At 32.7% G+C, this 20289-nt stretch overlaps 1 protein-coding gene across 1 annotated transcript in view; it reads left to right on the top strand.

Moving 5' to 3' along the window:
* Positions 1-20289, top strand: part of sif (guanine nucleotide exchange factor still life) — a 653408-nt gene that overhangs the window by 12416 nt on the left and 620703 nt on the right. The window contains 1 exon segment of the mRNA XM_074173996.1: positions 8393-8670. Coding sequence (XP_074030097.1) covers positions 8564-8670 — 107 coding nt within the window. The 5' untranslated portion in view covers positions 8393-8563.

Genomic DNA, 20289 nt, shown 5'->3' with positions numbered 1-20289 from the left:
ATCGAACCACATTGAACCCATGTTGAACATATATTAAACCTACAGCTAGAAACTGCCAAGTTCCATGTATATCTCACGTATATAGTTGAAACAATTGGAACAGTATGTGAATATTTTATATTATAGTGCGAGACACAAAACCACATTTTTCGAAATTTTTTAAATCTCAAATTAAAGTGATGAACAGTTTCCCAGATCATCAAAAACCCGGCATAGTGTGAAGTATTTGATTTCATGTCGATGGAAAAGTTTTTAGTTACAGGGATGAAACTTGTGAGTAATGAGAGATCACAGAAAATTATAAAATAGTGATTTTCTATATTACTTTTGATCTGACAACCTGAAAATCTATGGACGACAATTCGAAAAGTGGCGATTTTTTTTTGTTTTTCAATAAACGAATCGGATTTTTCTGAATTTTGAAATGCAATTTGAAATAAATCGACTTTGTGTCTCTCACGGTTTCCATGATTTTCAATCACATATCGTCAGTTGTGGGTGGTTCACGAAAAAATCTCGAAATAGTGAAAAAAATAACCCAAGTTACTGAGATCTTTCTTAATCAAACGCTACTACAAAAAATTAAAAAAAAAAAGTATTCTTTTCTAACTTGCGATTTCTAGCATGTATTTTGATAGATGTATTTTCACTACAAAAAATATATCTCTTTCAATTTAAATAAGATTTATTTGGCTGGGATTTATTTAAATATAAGCGAATGAACTGTGTAACTGAAATTTCACCTTCCATTCAATATATTTTGTAGGAATCCTGTGAATGATATTTGATTCAATTTCATAATGGATGTTTGAAATACAGACGGAACAGAGAGAGGTGTTTCTGTATAATTCAGTGTTCATATAAAACTATTTGTTTCGAAAGTATTTTTCTTTCGTGTAATTCAATGTTTATATGAAAGTAGCTATTTTAAGAGGGCATTTTTCTCTACGTCTGAAAGTTACTTTTTTGCATGATCTACAATACATCTTTGTAAAGAAATACTGTTTTGCTTTATTCCTTTCGTTTGAAGATTCTCACATTTTTTGTATCAAGATGGAGAGGTAGAAGGCCAAAACCTTTTTTTCTCAAAAAATTAACCCCTCCTAAAAAATATACCCCTTTCAATTCAAATTGAATTGATCATAGTTTTCATTACTGAATAACAAAAGTTGATTTTGAATGAGGATGAGACCAGTTTCACTTTTCCATCAGAGCACAATGTAAAAATTTCATTTTTCCCACAATGAAAAATAATCACAAGTTACTGACCAGTTGGAGTTTTCTTCAGAAGTTTGCATTACTGAACTTTGAATCACTTATAAATAAGCCTATGAAACATTTGAATGTGAATGTTTTGCAGAAACCAACTCAAGTCTTTCCACATTAATTCCCAAAATGAAATCACTCGACTAACAGTCTTGTCCTCAAATCACGAATTTGAAGTCAAAAGTATTTTGATCAATTTTTGGAGATATTTCTACTCAAAAGTCAAGAACATGACTGATACAAGACATCACTCCTGATATTAAAACTGGTAAATTACACATTCTTTTCATTATTGCATACCATGGAACTTTTTTTTCCACTTGCTATCTTTATTTTTTCCCACGAAAAACTTTAAATTTTCTCTAGATTATATCTATTTAGACAAATCACATCATGATTATCCAAAAAATAAATGACATTCTATCAAGGTACTTTTCATTTATACTTTTGACAGTATTCTGAAATTGAACAAGGAATGATGGAGCTTTCGTCAAATTTAAATGGGTATCATAGATAAGTGTTTATTTCTGACATATCAAAACCTGTGCATACAAAAACGTACATGCTGATCTACAACTTATAAATTAATTTTTTTTTAATAGTGTAAGCTACATTACAAAAGGTGATATTTCCTTTCTTTTCAATATATTACGGTTATTGACAAATTGTATCCGTATGTGTAGTAATCACACGTTAAAAGGTATGACCTCGTTAGTCCTTAGCTCGCACAAGTTTCTCAATTTCTGAGAGTTGTCGTTCGTATGGGGGCGACAGCTGATTAACGGAAAAACAGACAGACAGACAGATGTGTGGTGAAAAATTGGCTTTGGTTAGTAACAATTAGCCGGACTTGATTTCTTTTGGAATGAGGGTTTATTGAAATGAAGAACCATGACATTGTCTTCTTGTAATTTTTTACATTTTTTCTCTTGATTTCATAATTTTCAAATTCATATTTTATTCTAAGAATTATTTTGTTTTCGCTGATATAATTTATTCACTCTTTTCATCAGTTTCCAACTTTTTGTTTTTGATCTTTCTGAATTTCATAATTTTTTTAAATATAGTTTTCACAAGGTCAGTTCACAATGTGTTGTGAGAGAAATAATGCTGGAGTTATTTAAGAGCTTCAATTTTGGTTGAAACTTACAGGGTCGCTGATATGTATGAAAACGGTTGATTATTTCTTAAAGTGAGATAGCTAGCGAAAAATGTTAAGGTACAAAAGTTTTAGGGTTTTTTAAAATCTATCACACTGGATGAAAATTCAGTATACAGGATCAGTCAAAAAAGTTTTAAAGAAATATAGCTGCTTTATCATCATCATTTCAATTTCGCTTAAAATTCTGAACAAAAGTGATGTAGCACGCACATCATTTCTCAAATTCAACCGTTTTTAAGATATCGAATTTTGAAAATAACTTTTTACTACTCTCAAACTCATTGAATATATAATGAATATATGATGATGAATATATTCATTATGACAGTCACACAAGGTGTAGTATGTGGATATGATTACAATTAAATTATAATTTTTTCACAGAAAATAAAAAAGCATGGTTATTCAGTGTTGATGAAAATGCATGAAACGATAAAATGTTTTATCAATTGAATGTCCAGGATATTTAAAATTTTATGAAAACAAAAGTTAGGCCAGAAGAAAAAGAGAGATTACTAGTTTAAATAAACTAGAAATATTTTGTTCGAAATTCTATTCAATAAGGTGCTCAACTTGTTTACCACTCACCTTCTGATAGTAATGAACTCGCTGAATACAATTTTGTAGTAAATCTAGGAGGAATGCGAGGAGAAATGGTGTTGAAATTTCATGCCAAATTCTTTCTTGCAATTTTTCGATATTTTGCGGTCTGTTTCTGTAGACTACATTTTTCATGAGACTCTATTAAAAAGAGTCAAGTGGGATCATATCGGGAGACCTAACTGGCCATTCAATTGGTATTCTACGTCCAATCCATTTATCAAGAAAATTTTCATCTATAGATATGCCCGTACCACACTTCTGAAATGTGGAGGAGCCTCATTTTGTTGAAACCATATATATTCTCCTAGGTAATTGGGATTGTTATTATTCGAGAATAGACGTCTAAGCTCTGGAATGATATGCTGTCGTAAAAATATTACATATCGTTCAGAGATAAAATTTCTGTTTGTGAAATAGGGTATAACGTGGCATTATTGTTGAGACGTCATAGGACCCATTTACTTTTTGTGGCCGTCAAAGTCTTCTGTTGTACCGAATTCATTGGTTTCTCCACTACATCTGATATGACGTTTAGATAGTTTTCTTCATTTTTAGTGCTTACTGGTCTTCCACTATTTGGTTGATCTTTGACACCTTCAGTTTCATGAAAATGCTGCAACATTTTGAAACAGTTGATTAGGAATGAGTTTCCGAGTGGGAATGGGTTCACGATTGGGATGCAATTCATTCAAAATATCCACTACTTGGTCACAACTTCGTCTCCTTTCACCATATCCTATGGTCATTGAAATTTCAATACGTTTCACGTGCCATTTTTGCGCGAAAATTATTTACACTGAATGTATAATTTGAAAGGGTTATATTTTAATTTTTGGAAAAGAAAGTTTTTAGTTTTCTACTACTCCATCTTGATACAGAAAAAAGTGGGAAACTTCCAAAGAATGGAAGAAAGTAATCAGTTTCAAAAGAAGAAACTGTATACATAGATGTGTAGATCATGCAAAGAAGTAACTTTCTGACACGAATCCGGAAGAAAAAGCCTTTCTGGAACAGCTACTTTCATATAAACTTTGAATCACAGAAAAGAAAAATTCTTTCGAAACAAATGATTTTATATGAACACTGAATGTTACAGAAAACACTTTTTTCTACTCAGTTTGTATTCCAAACGTTCGTTGGAATACATATACGACAGGTGTGTAAAAGTTACACATTTTCATTATCAGAAACAATTTCGTGAAATAGTTGATTTTTCAACAGAACCTAATTTTGTATGGCTGTATCTTAGGAAGTTGAATGGATCGCCACGTTTTGACTCTAAATTCATGACCACCAGTCCATGAAGAATGATTTTGGAAAAACCGCGAGCCATGTAACCCAATAATTAGTTCTTTTCAACATTCTTCACCACGCATAATACTGATTCTGATGAATTGTAATTAATTCTTCCGTACTTATAATTTCAAGTATTCATTTGTAACATTCACTTGATAACGTTTTCCTCATTTATAGCCTTTTTTCCACACTGTCAAACACAAGTAGATTTTGTGGGGCTGCATCATAATCTTCCCAATATATATGTATATATATATATATATATATATATATATATATATATATATATATATATATATATATATATATATACAAAACTTGGGAATTATCTTTGGGTGAACAGCAGAACGGAAGTGTACTCTTATAACACAAGTTATTCCAATATTTCGATAAAATTTATTCTAGAAAAGCATAGTAGTCCCCGTGACTGATGTTCTCCTACCGTTCCTCTTAAATAGTTTACTACAATGTAATATAACAAAAACCTTAGCCACAGCAACGCGTGGCCAGATCTGCTAGTGATATTTATAAATGTCAAATACTTTTCTATCTATAATAAATATTTCGCGGTGACTCAATTTCGAACTCCACCTTTGATAGTTACGAACAAATTGAGAAAGATGATATAATAGCCTATACCATCATCTCTCTGACATCATTATAGCACATAAAATCAGATAAATCTGTTTTCGTTTGAAGTAAACATCGCGAAATATCGATCAACAAAAAATTTACCAATGCTCAACGAAAATAGAATAGTGCAATGAACTGCGAAATGCTGTGACACAATCTGCTACACAAATATAAACAGTGTGTGGGCGCGTCTGTGAAGATATGAACAAAGATACTACTACTATATTTGTGACATAACAGTAATTCTATGAGAGTAATCAAATATAGAACTGCGCAAGAATGAACTGAATGTATCCAAAAAGGTGATTTGAAGACCTGTGGGAGTCTGACGGCCTGAAAATTCCAGTTGGTACGTAATTAGATGATAAATTCAATTAAGGCCACTATAACATTTTTCGAGTCACATGACAATAAAAAATGACTTGTCGTCACTGATATGCTTCAGTTATTCCATATTTTCAATATGGAATGTGTAAAAGTATTTTATAACCCTTTCTGTAGATTTCCATCTTCCATAATCTGAAAAAAAGCAATGGAGAGTTTTATAAATAATCTTTCAATATCTATCGGTGAAGTTTGAAAATGAGTGAAACAAATCGAAAGAGAAAACTGGAAGTTATATTTTATTTTTTTCTATTCTGAAGATGAAGACATACTTTGGCTTCCGAAACGATGATTATTTGTACAAACTTTCAGCTCGTTTCTTAATAGGAGAATCATTGAATACGATTAGTTATTGATGAAGTTGTGATTAAAAACAGACTTTCTTTGTCTGATGGTGCCTCAGCTACATTCTAGTTAGTACTAAAAAAAACATTTTCACGAGAACGAAATGATTTGAAATCAGTCTGTATTTCAGTCTGGGAATCTATTTTCCCAGCTGTTATTTTAGCTAGAGATGGGCTCTTATAACTTTTCACAAATTCTGAGCACATCGTAAATCTACTGTCTCATATTGCATAGCCTCACTAACAATGTAAACATGAAACGATATGTCTTACCGAGCCACTATTTTGAGAATGAATTCAAACTGCTTCAAGTATTGAATCAATTGTTCCTTCATGGAAATTCATTGGGGCATCAAAAAGAACTCCCTCACTCATCCCGTCCCGTCCAAAACACGTGTCACGGTTTTGTAAACTATCAAGTGGAAATGTCACAATGAAGGGAGTTTTTTTTGAATACGTCATTCATTACTTTAATTGGTTCTTTAGACAAATTTGTGAATCTTTCACTCATTCAATTGAATCAGTCTCAATTCTGTGATTGTAATTGCCATCTTTGTCTATGACTGTGACTATTCGTCAAAAAAAATTTGAGAAATAATATTGTTTTTGTTTATAGTTTCAGTAGAAATGCAGAAAAACAAAAGTGTTTTCGGTTGTCACAGTTGAGTATATTTGGAGAAAGGTGAAATATTGACTTTCAGAATCTGGGGAACCAGTTCGAAATGACACTGTTGTGAGAATTTAGTTGTTGGACTTGATGTTCAGCATCATCCATCTGCTCCTTTACAAATCATAATAATGAAAATTTCTGGAGTACCGATTTGAAGAATCTCAGTCGAAGCGATAAAAATTTACTGCATCAAGAATTGAAGAAAGTGATTCATTGGCACGATCAAATCGATTTTAACATACATGAAAGAGGAATCTGTTAACAAGCGAAATCCCTGTTGTTTGTGCAGCTAGAAAATTTTAACGAAGACGGTATTGAAAGATGTTAAAGTGTTCGATTGAAATCATCTTTGGAGTTGTTGTAACTATTATAAATTGTTTTTTGAAATAGCACCTTCATAGAATCTTTGTGTCCCTATGAATATTAACACATATCATTTTCATACAGGGTGTCCCAAAATTCGGTTTACACGGAAAATTTTCGTCATGATTAGAGAAAAGTACAAAAATCATCTTGAGATGATCTCCTGAGAACATCATGTACATCATGCTTACCAATTTTCAAAAAACTACCCTTCACTTTAGTTTTTGAAATAATAACTCCAAAAAATTCACTGTACATTGAGTGTTCATGTCACTCGATATTATTTCTACTACTTTCAAAATGTCAACTCAAATGAATAATCAACTTATCAGCAACACGAAACATTCAAAAGTAGAAAAAAATGTCAGTTCATCGATTTGAGAACAGATGATAGAAATGAAGTTCACGACCTATAACAATGCCTTTCCATCATATCCAACCATACATGCATCAAGCATCAGCCAGAAGTGAAAAAAATGTAATTAATATTCTAGTATATGTTTAAGAATTTCATATATTCACTTCCTTTCTAAAATTCATTTGATGCTCGTTTTGCGGCTCACAGATATAAACGAAAGCTAGAACTCATCGCGTGCCTTCAAGTAATGGTACACGATAAGTGTCTTAAATATTATCTGCTGGATTGATGAAAACAAATTTCATATTATTGGTGTGTTCACATACACAATGCTCATAAGTGGTTCAAATACACTCCCCATTGAATAGTAGAAGATGAAGTTCTCTTCCCTTGTAAACGCCAACTTGGTTGGTGCGTTGACAAGAGTACTGCATTTCTAGTGATTGGTAAAACTGCTTGTTTTTGATTCATTCTACGCCAGAGGTTCTAGTTTTACGTTCTAGTTGAAACTTGTTTCCAATCCATTTATGATGGATACATCATTGGGTCATATTTTCATACTGGTACTTGACCAGTACCACGGTACTCGATAATCTGCTGAACTTCTTGACCAATCTATTAGAACTTATCTCTCTGTTAGAAAGATCAATGATGGTGCTACATAATTTGTAAATAACTACTCAATATCTTGAGATACATATGCTCAGAGATTGGTAGGAACTAATGGGCCAGCCCATTTTTCTGATATCATACCAATAGATTGTTTTCTTTGGAGTTATCTGAAATCTGTATCCCAAGTGCCTTCAGTAAGGTTGGAAAGCCTCTAAAATCGTATTCTGTAGAGTTTGTGAATTTTTCAGAATTTCATGTACCTAGGTAACTAGAATCTTTGGGGTATTTTCGATTATGAACAACATTACTTTTTTGTTTTTACAGTGATAGAGACTTAATTGATGTTTACAATATGGTGTTTCCTCAGAAACTAAGAGATAATTTCAGGAGGGTATTCTGACGTTTTTTATGATAGCCTTCATTTAGTTTCTCTACCTTCATGAATAACGAACATTTCTCTTCATAACTGGAATCTGGGACATTCTATATGCTGAAAACAACCGATTGGCAATATTGAAATTCTCCTGGGTACCTATGTATTAAAGTGAGTGATTTGATCTACGCGAGAGTGAACCAAGCGTTACGAATGTGAACTAGCTGTCCACGTGATCGCCTATGAATCATCTTTTTGAATTATTGATCAGGATCTAATGAAACTAGATCTATCCGCTGTCTTAATGAATTTTTCATTGTTCCAGCAGCACAAACATGGCAAGCTGAGCCACCACCACCAGCGGTCACAGTCTCTGAACCGCGGAGTACGGGCTGGCCAGTGGAGTTCGACACGAGGGGCGCCCAGTGATCTTGGCGGTGCAGCTGGTGATATGTGGTGACAAAGGGGGGCCCAGCAGTGCCAGTGCTCAGCAGCATCGATGGGCAACAAGCTCAGCTGCTCGTGCGCCCCTATTCTGCGGAAGGCGTATCGGTACGAAGACTCGCCGTGGCAGACGTCGAGGAGACGAGACGGACATCTGTTGAGGTGAGTCTCAGCACTGCAAAACTAGCGACATACATATTCACAAAAGCTTTCTCAAGTTACTGAGGTTTGTAGAACTTTCTAGTTTGAAATAATTTTCCGAATTTCTGAGAGGTTGCTATTGTTAATCTTTTTACATGAGTATGCCAACACACACTAGTATCCAATTTGAAAACCAACGAATCGATCTGAGCAGCTATCAGAATTATGAAGCCTGACATTCAAATGACTGGTTTCTGCTTAGAGAAAACATTCCTCAATTATCATAGTACTAAATTCCAATTAGTTACTGTCAAGTCCAACTTGTCTGATGAAGTGATTCATTGCCATTTATTTATCAATTCTAGAATATGCAATGTTCCTTTCTAGAACGGTTCTACTTTCTGTTCCACATATAGAACATAAAAAATCACTTACTTGCATATTTTGGCACAAGAAAAGATTTTAAATTTATTTTACTTATTTAGTATTGACATAGCGGCTGAGCAACTAAAAAAAATCTGGAGACCAACGAATTTGATTATTTTTAATTTCAACTTTTGCTATACTTTCATAAACTACACCTCACAATATGATCTCCAGAAACTTTATTTGAAAAATATATCACGACATGTTTCGCTAACACAGTAACTTTGTCAACACTGATTTGAATACTACATTCTCACACTAATATTTATAAACTACAGGTTACCATAATTGAGACTACCTCTAACAAAATACCTAAACTTCTATCTGAAGTACCTCTTCAATTGTGATCACCTGAAGCATATTACCTTCCTCACATCAGTTATAATTCGTTCTCGGTTTTTCTAAGAAAACAAGTACAATAATGGTGATCTATTCAAATCCAGTTGGTCATTCATTAGAGTGTTTGAATTTTTAAGTTTATTTATTTCTATTGCTTCCAAATGATTCAGTTCGAAACTTTTATATTCTGTGTGTAATATTCCGAACTCTTCGTTAAAAATATGATTTTCATCTAAAAGATGATTTGAATATGTTGAACATGTTGAATATGTTCTGATTTACCAGGCGCGTATACAGCTTTCGATTACAGGGGGGGTAATTGCGGAGAAAAATATTTTCACCATACCACCATTTCAACAAGAAAAAAATGCATACTGGCCTTTTCACCAACTCACCTTTCACAATGACTTGAATTATTAGCAAAGTGTGAAATAAAAACGTCAGATTTGTTATATCTTTAATTTTAACATAAATAAAATAAGAAAGTATAAATAACTAACAATTTCAATAAAAATAAACTGTAGATTTCAGAGAAAAACAACATTTTTTGTCTTTGGCAAGGTGATTAAAAATAAACAATGATATTCGTTGTACTTCATACTACATCATACTACATACCAATATAGGTAGGTTCATTGAAAAGTATATCTCACTAATTGAACGGAAGATAATGCAACAGATAAATTAAATGATAAATTCTAGTTTTCGGTTTTTCTTATTGACATATCGATCTATTACTGCATTAGCTTCTATGGGTAAGTCCCAGGCATGTACATGTAATAGTGCTAGACCAGTTAAACGATCCTGACTCATTGTGGATCTGAGCCAAGTTTTGAGGCGCCTTAAGGCTGAAAAACTTATCTCTGCTGAAGCGACACTGCTTGGCCAGGTCAAATTCAAGATCATGCATTTTTTAATTAAAAGAAAAATGTCAGAATCGCACTTTCTAAAAGCGTCATCTATGGAAGTGAGAACGTCACTAACGTTCTGCCAGAACTGTCTGTATAGATCAATTTCTCCAGTAATATCTGAAACTATATAGTCTTCTGATATACTCTCATATTTTGGTAAATATTTGGAGACATTGCCAATTGCTGATTGAATTTCTGTGATTTACATAGCTCATACATGATGTTCCTGGATGTGATTCCTAAATGTTCTGCCAGTCTAACCAATATATACCTTAGGACACGTTCCACACTTCAATTTCTCGAATTTGAAAGTTTTATCTTTATTTTTAACTAACTTCTCCAACCTATTACTTGTTCTATATGCTACTTTGATATCTCGTTTTCCCAATAATGAAGACACTTTTCCGTTGTTTGTCCAAAATACTTTAAAGCTCTAAAATTTTGATTATCTAACTTATCAATAGGAAAAATGTCTCGGACCGTTTTTGCGTAGACTTTTTTGGAAAGTATTTTGTTTATTAATTCATTAGATAGATAGATAGACAGATAGATATTTATTCAATCTCTTACGGTTGCTTTACAACATGAGATAAGTCACAGTACATGAAAAGAGAAAAAATTCTCATTGGAAATAAACATTAAGAAAAAAACATGACAAACATCCTAGTCGTTAAAAATGAATAAAATAAAATATAAAATATTTAAATATAAACACATGTTAAAATACATTGAAACATAACTGCCTAGTCGCTAAGTTGTTTATACTCGTCTAATGAATAAAAGTCATGGCGGATGAGAAACTTTTTCAAAGATAGTTTGAAATGTTTCATAGTGGTAATGAGTTTCAAGTCTTCAGGTAAAAGATTGAACAAATGTGCTCCAGCATATAGAGGGCTCTTTATATGTTGCTTTCTTTGCAAGTGGTACAAGTGGAAGTCATTCAAATGTCTGGTATGATATTCATGGTAGTCACTGTTTCTATTCATATTTTTAGCATTCTGATGGGTATATATAAATAATTTGTAGAGTTATATAGATAGTAGTCCAAATCATATATCAACCTTTTGAATTTTTTTGTGATATGAAAATTCTGCATGTGTCTGTAGCTCTTCCCCACACAATGATGTTACTACTTATGATACTGTATATTAAAGAATAATATAGGTTTACTAGGTGGTGTCTATGAAAACTCAATTTCAGAGTAATAAATGCAAAGTACAGCTCGTTGAGTTTTTTACACAGAGCATCAACTTGTCTATTGAAAGAAAGTTTTTGGTCTAGTTCGAGGCCTAGGAATCTCGTTGATTTTGAGTTGTGAACTTCTGTGATCAACATTTATTGATAATTTATTATTGCGCTTTAAGGTACTAGTGAATTCGATGGAGACCATTTCCTTTCCATTATTGATAAGGTGATTTTCTTCACACCAGTATGTAAATTATTTTATTACAGTATCTATTTTAGCCTGTACCTGATTGATACGTCCTGTACGTCCTTGACTGATGTGGTTAGGAAGGTCATTGACATATAGCAGAAATAGCAGTGGCCCAAGAACCCCACCTTGGGGTGTGCCAATCTTTTTATCTGAATTTTCTGAGAACTGCTTCTCAACCTGCACCTTAATAGATCCACCGGACATATATGACTCGATCCATTTTTGAATTGGACCTCGGGTGCCTAGAGCTTCCAGTTTTATTTGTAGATACCTAGGGTTGATTGTGTCAAATGCAAGAGACAGATCGAAGAATAGTCCAACCACAAGCTTAATTTCGTTGATGTTATCATGTATATATTGTACAAGATCTGCTGAGGCTCTTTCGACAGAATAGCCAGGTCGGAATCCGAACTGTCGTGTGGTTAATAAATTATGTTCAGTTAGGTATGATGGTATTTGATTATAGACTGCCATTTCCATAATTTTGGAAAAACAGCTCAGTAGAAATATCATTCTGTAGTTTTCCAGGCACTGGGTATCCCCAGTCTTGAAGACCGGAACTGCTTTTGATATCTTCAATTTATTTGGGAACATTCCACTAATGACAGAGTGATTTATAATAATGGCTAATGTACTTGAGATATTGTCAATGGACTCTTTCAGTAGAATTGCTGGTATTCCATTTATGCCAGTGGAAATTTTCTTTTTCAAGCCCAACACAATAGATTTGACGATATGTTCAGTCACAGGAGCAAAGAACACAGAATTAGGAATTGTGACGGGCGATTTTGTGCACAGATCAACGGGGAGGTTAAGAGAGTCTAGATTCTCTCTGACAGAATTCGCGAAGTATTTCCCAAAAATATTCACAAGAAATTTTGTTATCAATTTGCTTCTTACTTATTTTATAATGATTATGAATAGTTTGGTCATTTGAATGTTTTCGTAGCCAGTTCAGTTGTTGGAGATTTTCTAATTCTTTATGAAGTTCTCTTGGGACTGGTACTTTCTCGGTTTTGTTATGTTTCTTTGGTTAAATTTTTTGTTTGGGAATTGTTACATCCAAACACCACTAAAAATGCATGAAAAAATTATTGTACAAGACATCCACACTTCCATCCTCTTCGTAAGAGAAAGTGTCTGCTTGTAATAGGGATTTGAATTCTAGAAGAGACTGCTCATTTATCTTTCGAGTGATGATGTAATTTGTTTCGATATTTGCCTTATTCATTTTATTTTTGTTCCATGTCAATATTTGAGCATAGCGATCTGAGATGCCTACATCTACAACTTTACAAGAGATGGGCATTATATTAGTGACAATGTAATCTAGACCACTACTAGTTACTGAAATTTGCTTGATACTTGTGAAGAATAAAAAAAATGAAGATTGACATTTATAATCAATGACTCTGGAGCCTGATTGAATGTACCGATTAATTCTCTTGATAGTTTTCACGATAACGAGATACAATTTTCATTGGCTTCACATCAGATTCACTGGTTTGGGTTATCGCTATATTCATATTTGAGGTGTAAAAATATCTAGTTGATTTTTGATATATCATTGCTCTGCTGAAACTCCTGGTAATCTTGAATCTCAATTAGCAGGGACGACGGTGAAAGTCCGAACAGAACCGCTTGAAAGTACAGACTGTAGGGAAGGATACTTCAACAGCATCTCATATGTGAAAATCTGCAAAATGCGTTGCTGCCGCTGTAATTGACAATAAAAAAAGTCATTTCAGAAATATACAAAAATTATTTTTTTCATCCTGTTGTTTCTCTGAATGGTGTTAACTAGTTGAAATATGTCATTTATTCCTGTAATTGCAAACAAATTGCGTTAGGAAACCCATAAGTCATGAAGTCCAATGGTATATCTTACAGAGATTAGGCATTGATGTATAACGTGAAAATATTACTTCGCTTCTAGAATCTATCAAATTTCCTAAAAACCTGAATTGGACTTGGTTTTGTTCGGCAGTTGTAATTCCATGCAGGTCCACTTGTGAGAGGCTGAAACTGACAGAAGCGATTTGCGTCGAAATAATTTAGGAATGATATTTCAGGTCATCATCATTCTAGAACTATTTTCGTTCCTTTACAGTTTTCCAATAGTTGGTACGCCAAAAGAAGTAGTACATTTGTGCAATTCAGGAGGATTATCCTGAGGTCTTCAGTATGATGGATCAAAATTATCCAACTATTTTGATGAGTTGCTTTTTGATAATAAAGATGACAATCTTGATGAACGATCACTCTCTGCTCCGTTCAAGCAAATTTATGGAGCTAATCAACATTGATATGGATAACACTATTCAGAGATGCATATGTAAACAGAGCTTCGATATGGCCGTTGCAGAAAACAATCTCCAAATAATCTTTTTCATAAATAACAGTCATGACAGTTCGATCAGCAAATTATACCTTTTCAATACGTTGAGAATACTGTGGGTTTTTTGAAATGTATTATTTTCATTTCTGACAGGGCAGACACGTTCGAACTTTCCGTGATTGACATTACCAGTTCTTTCAAATCTTGTTTTGAGAGCCTAAAATGTCCTTCCATCTGGTTGTCTTTATTCGGGGAACTTCTCTTTGTGAATCCTAAATGCAAGAAGGCAGTTTTCGTCACTTTCTCATAAAGCATAGACCATTTGTACTTTCAGTACATAATTCATAATGAAAATAATTCAACACATGGCGTTATTGACAAATTCCGAGATTGATGGCTAACTGGTTTTCAAAAGAAAAAACAGTATGAATATTCTTTAGGTTTTTTCGCACCTCTTACTTTTGAAACCGTTGAATCACTAGATGGTATAACAAAAAATGCTAATGTGCTAGCGATTAGTTCGAATATTCGAAAAAACAAATTCAAGTGAGTGAACGTAAGAAAATACATTTTGATGTGTTTACAACAATTACTAAAACTTGGTATAGTTTGTGAAATATCAGTTTTTCGTATAGTATACCTCTAATTAAAAATTCAGTGAAATGTTGAAATATTTCATACAAATGAGAAAGATAAAAAAAATATGAAATCGAATGATGCATTTATATATTGGGTATTCTATTTGAAAAAGTATAATTTTGGTTGGCCACGCTCGGCTGAATCACCCAGTATGCGAGAAAATGATTTTGAAAGATAGTATTTATCAATATGACTATTTACTATACTTTTCTATACATTCAGAAATTATTATAATTATTCTGAATACATTTTGTACATTCTTTCCCTACTCTTTATTGTCATCCAAGTTGATATATTTGAAAAAACTACTTACTCAATTACTATACAAAAATGTTCGAAGGTTACATCACGAGTACTTTAAGTTTATGATCTACGTGAAATAGGAGCATTGATTTCTGATTATTTCAATCCGTCGAATAGGTCTGGCGAATTAAATTGCTGTTCAACTCTGTAAAAGGTGTTCCATATGGAACAAGACTCAGAATGTGGCTAGAAGACGATGTACCACCACATTTTAAAACTGAGGTACGCGAATACCTCAGCGATCATTTCAATCAGAAATGGATAGGTAGGGGTGGGCATGCAGCGTGGCCACCCAGATCACCTGACCTGATCAAAATGGATTTTTTTTATCAGGGTTTATCAAATGGATTGTCTACCAAACTCTTCCAACATCTATAGAAGACATGAAACGAAGAATCACTAGAACTTTCAGGGAAATCCTAGAGGATTTGCTGGAACGTGTGGAAAATTTGTTTAAAAAAATACCGACATTATGTGTTGCAAAAAGTACTCGTCATTTTGAACATGTTTCTAACTCTTCTACTCAATGAAACATTTAGGCGTTATTGTTCATATTGAAAAAAATTTGGGTAAGTGAATGTAAATGAATGAGGGTGGTGAATTGAAAAATTATTGTCTGCAAAATAGATTTTTCTGGAATACCTTCGCAATGCCGCAATGGAAATTCGAAAACAAAAATTCCTCAGAATGCTAAAAAATATGGAATCGAATGACGCATTCATATACAGGGTGTTCCATTAAAAAAGTATAACTTTGTTTGGCCACGCTCGGCTGAATCACCCAGTATGCGAGAAAATGATTTTAAAAGATAGTATTCATCAATATGACTGCGAAAAAATGGTTATTCAATAGTAATCACAATATAATCCCTTTCGCCGATCAAACTACTGGATGAGCCCAATACAATGATTTTTCAATTCTCTAATATCAATGAAATCAATGACAAAATTTATAAAAATATAGTCCCTCCAGAAAGTGATGAAGTGAATCAGGAGAAAGGAGATATGAATTAACTAATATTCACTTTAAATTTTTTAAGTTTATAAGCATCAGGAAGAACCTCTATCGGTGAGGAGTTCCAAAGTTAAGTTGTTCTTTTGAAAAAAGATCCCTGAGAAAGAGAAGTTCGACAGGTCTCCAAGCTTACAACAAAGGGTGAGAATTCTGCACTCGTCGGGTCATCTGTAAAACATAAATTATATTATATAGATACAAGGAAAACATACTATTTTGAAGAAAGTCTTCGAACAGATTGAGATCTTCCTCAGTTCTCAGAGGTAATCGGAATTGATCTAATATTGATTCCTGTTGTACAGGATCTTCATCTTGCCTGCTCTTAATCACGTTTATATTGGAAATGTTGGATTCGAAAAAACTTTTTGGAGTTTGTGAGATACTGACTTCTCTTCCTCTACCTTCATCAACAGATTTCGGTTGAGATTTCTGAGATTTTTGGGAAATTTGGTATCAGAAATGATTTGAGAAAAATGTTACCTTTTGAAAAATGATATTTCATTATCTCGGGTTGTGGTCTTGATTCCATATCTGAATATATATTTCAGAAGAACACAATAATAATTTTATCACCAGTAGGAATCAGGAAATCACTTATTTATGGATGTACAATATATATATATATATATATATATATATATATATATATATATATATATATATATATATATATATATATAGAGGATTAGCCATCGAAAAGGTCTACCTCTAAATTCTCATTGCTTTTGAGTAAAAATAAATGAACAATATGACGAAGTTGAATGCCGTGATTGAGACTTTTCAAAAATAACAAAAAAATATTTGAGCTATTAACACGATTAGTATGTGGCTGAAAATTCCTATTTCCTATTTTGACTAGCCTTTGGTTGTTTCACGCAATTCATATTGTTTTCAGAATTCGAGTCTGAGGAAGATAAAAGTGTACTTTTCTTCCTGATTCTTTTTTCTTGTTCTGAGTCTGAATTTAAATCAGATGTTGTTTCTGCACTTTAATCGCTTTATGTCGAGCTGTGGCCAAGTTGTCTGCAAATTTAATGTAAGTTATAGAACCTGAAAATGTCATTAATGCGTTATACATATCATAAGCATTACCAATAATTCGGATGGGGAATGTTTCCCACTCACTACAAGGACTTTCACATTTGGCTATTAAATTCTTCAATTCTACTCCATGCATTGATGGCTAGTAGCACTGCTTCGATTCCTTTATAATATTATATATTATAATATAATATATAATATTCTGGTACTGCTTCGACAGTGCCACACTCGACACTTTCACAAAAAAACACGGTTAACCATAATACTATCACGAGAAATATCGTAATTGAATCAAAACAAATGCTTGTGATAACAAATTTGTTAGGTTATTATTTTATAATCAACAATAGCTACCCTCCGAAATGCACAAAACAGCCAACAACCAACACAAAACCATAAGGAATCACTTTCAAATACCTTCATGTCAGAATTGTCAGATGTCAGTAACGGCGAGAGGAGAAAGCTTACATAGTTGCAGCATACGCTTCATTTTAAATAACATAAATAAATGCACAATTACTATTTTTAACCAGGAAATTTGATTATTACAATTTCATTGATGGCGATGAATATGATTCATTCAATGCCTGATTAATCTTCAGAGTTTGGAATAAAACCTATGGAAACATGTTATTAATTTTTTTTATATCTTATCCGCGGAAAGTTTTTCACGCTTGGCATCACCAAATCTGCAATCTGCCACTTTCCCACTTTTTATTATTTGCTTGATAACTGATAACAAATAACAATAACAGATAATGTTGTTGAAGTTTCCTAGATATATACTATTATAAACAATTTTTCTCTATACTTTTTTGTGCTTATTCTTCAACTTGTTGCAAAATAAATATATTTTATGAACATTCTGAGAACATTCCATCAGAATATTTCAAAATAAGTATATTTGAACGTTGTCAGAATATTCATAGAATATTCTTTGCTGTCTGGGAAGTGTCTGCAAGATGAATCAAGTCAAAAACACCCCGACATACATTTTTTCATAAAATGATTTTTTTGAAGAATGTTTTCATTTCACAATATTCACTCAGAAGAATACTTTTCATCAAATGATTGAAATCAATTTGAATTCCTTGCAGATGCAGATGATCCATTTAAAGAATGTTTTCGTTCCAGAATACACTTCCAGAAAAAAATGTTTCGAATCATTGAAATTAATTTGAATTTATTGTCTTCTGGCTAATTTTAGGAATATCTGAATATTATATAAAGAAGTATCTAAGTTATTCCTTTCCCAACATTCAATGAACTTTTTGAAATGATTCAAGTAATGAGGAAAAATCATCATTTGCCCACTGATTCGAAAAACAATTTCATCACTGTTGATTTTTCACGAACAATTTGATGGAGATTGTTCAACATCTTATCAGTTCCGAACATTTTTATATTAGGTTATTTCAAAAATTTTGTTACTTCCACTGGTATAGGTTTCAAATTTGTCAATATTTTCAGCTACTTACCAGTTGAACTCATCGTGAGTAGTTTCAATAATTATACTTTGAAATCAAGCACTTTTTATGTACGAATATGAACTTGTCCAGTTCATTGATCTTTATGAAAAATAATTGTTTTGTTTTGATTTATTTTATGACGACTAACTTCAAAACATAATGTACTGCCGAAGAAATGATTAATACAACTCATGTCCATTTGTTGGAAGTATCTGAGTGTGCAAAACGTATAATGAAAGAGCCATTGACAAGTTGAATGAATCTCTATTTGAATTCCATTGGAACACACTAACATTTATGGTCAAATTCAGTAATATGTCATTCATTTTGAAAAGTATTTCGTTTCTAGGGGATAAAAACAATCAAATATCAGAAATACATTACAAGAATGTAATTTCGTCTTCGTTATTATATACTTCTGGGAAAATCGCTTACGTTTACCAACTTGGTGAGAAATATCAAGTATTTCAGTTCGTAATATTAGTATAAGACATCAAATATTCCATCTATCACACATATCGATGGAGGATCTGAATATGTACTGAAAACATCCGAGTTCAATATAAATCCCACACCTGCAACCAGTATTCACGTCGTCCACCAATCAGGGATTCTTCCAGTTCAAACTTAAACCTCAATTTCCCCAATATGAGTAATATCTATGGTTGAGAGCAATGAATAATGGGCGCTCTTTCTATATTGAATTCTCATGGTTATAAAGTAAGGGGAATATAAATTCAAAAAGTAAACTCTAAAAAAACTCGTCCCTAACAGAATGTGTGGATGTGAGGTCGGTGATGAGAATTGATTTTCAAAACCACTTGGTAGAAATGTATATATCTACATATGTTGCACATTAATTGAAGGTATGTAAAACTACATCGTTGTTATGATCTTTGAAAAAATAGCGTAATGGAAAGTATCCCATTTGAAAATGTGACTGAGAATATGTTAATCATCTGGAAATCCGAATGAACTAGCATTTAGTTCAGAAACTTCATATCGTATCTCATGGAAACAATTCTCAAGAGAGCATGTTGATCAATTTAATATGTCACATTGTCATGGAATCCTCAGTCGCTAATAGAAAATGTCATGTATTTTTTCTCTGTTATTGTACATAAAAATATATTCATTTACAATATTCAACTTATGATATGTTTCAAAATAGAAGTTATATAACTACTTGAAAAATAATTACAATCAATCAGTTGGAAGTGGAGAATAATATTACTCGTATCTCTGATATCTTGTGCAAACCATATGATGGAGATTTGCGTGAATCGATATTCGAAGTAGTTTCCAAACATGAAACTCAAAACATGATATAAGAAAGAAATTATGTGTATAATCAGTCATTTCTTACCAATACTATAAAACATGAATTTTGAGAAAGTTATTCAATGAATAAAACTTTCTAGAATCTTCAAAATTATATTTTCATGAACAATATTCAAGAGAGTTCACACCATATTTACTCAAACGAGATGTCGAAAAAAAGGCTTTGTGAGAACTCGATCACTATCTAACTGAAGCAATATTGGATGATGCCATCATTTGTATGGAAGATCAGTTCATTAGCAAAATATTGATGCAATACTGGAAATCACTTCTAGAAAAATAAGACCCTGATAACCTTTATCTCGAACAATTTTCGATTTTTGGTGATTGTTATTTGTACGGGGACGCCGGATAATCGAAATCTCACCTTCGATTCAAGTAACA

This window comes from Leptinotarsa decemlineata, unplaced genomic scaffold (assembly GCF_025532065.1).
Source record: "Leptinotarsa decemlineata unplaced genomic scaffold, Ldec_3_MD MMD2_tig00000505_RagTag_RagTag, whole genome shotgun sequence".
Taxonomy (NCBI): Eukaryota; Metazoa; Arthropoda; class Insecta; order Coleoptera; family Chrysomelidae; genus Leptinotarsa; species Leptinotarsa decemlineata.
The sequence above is the reverse complement of the archived record's forward strand: the minus strand, read 5'-3'. Positions and strand labels throughout refer to the sequence as shown.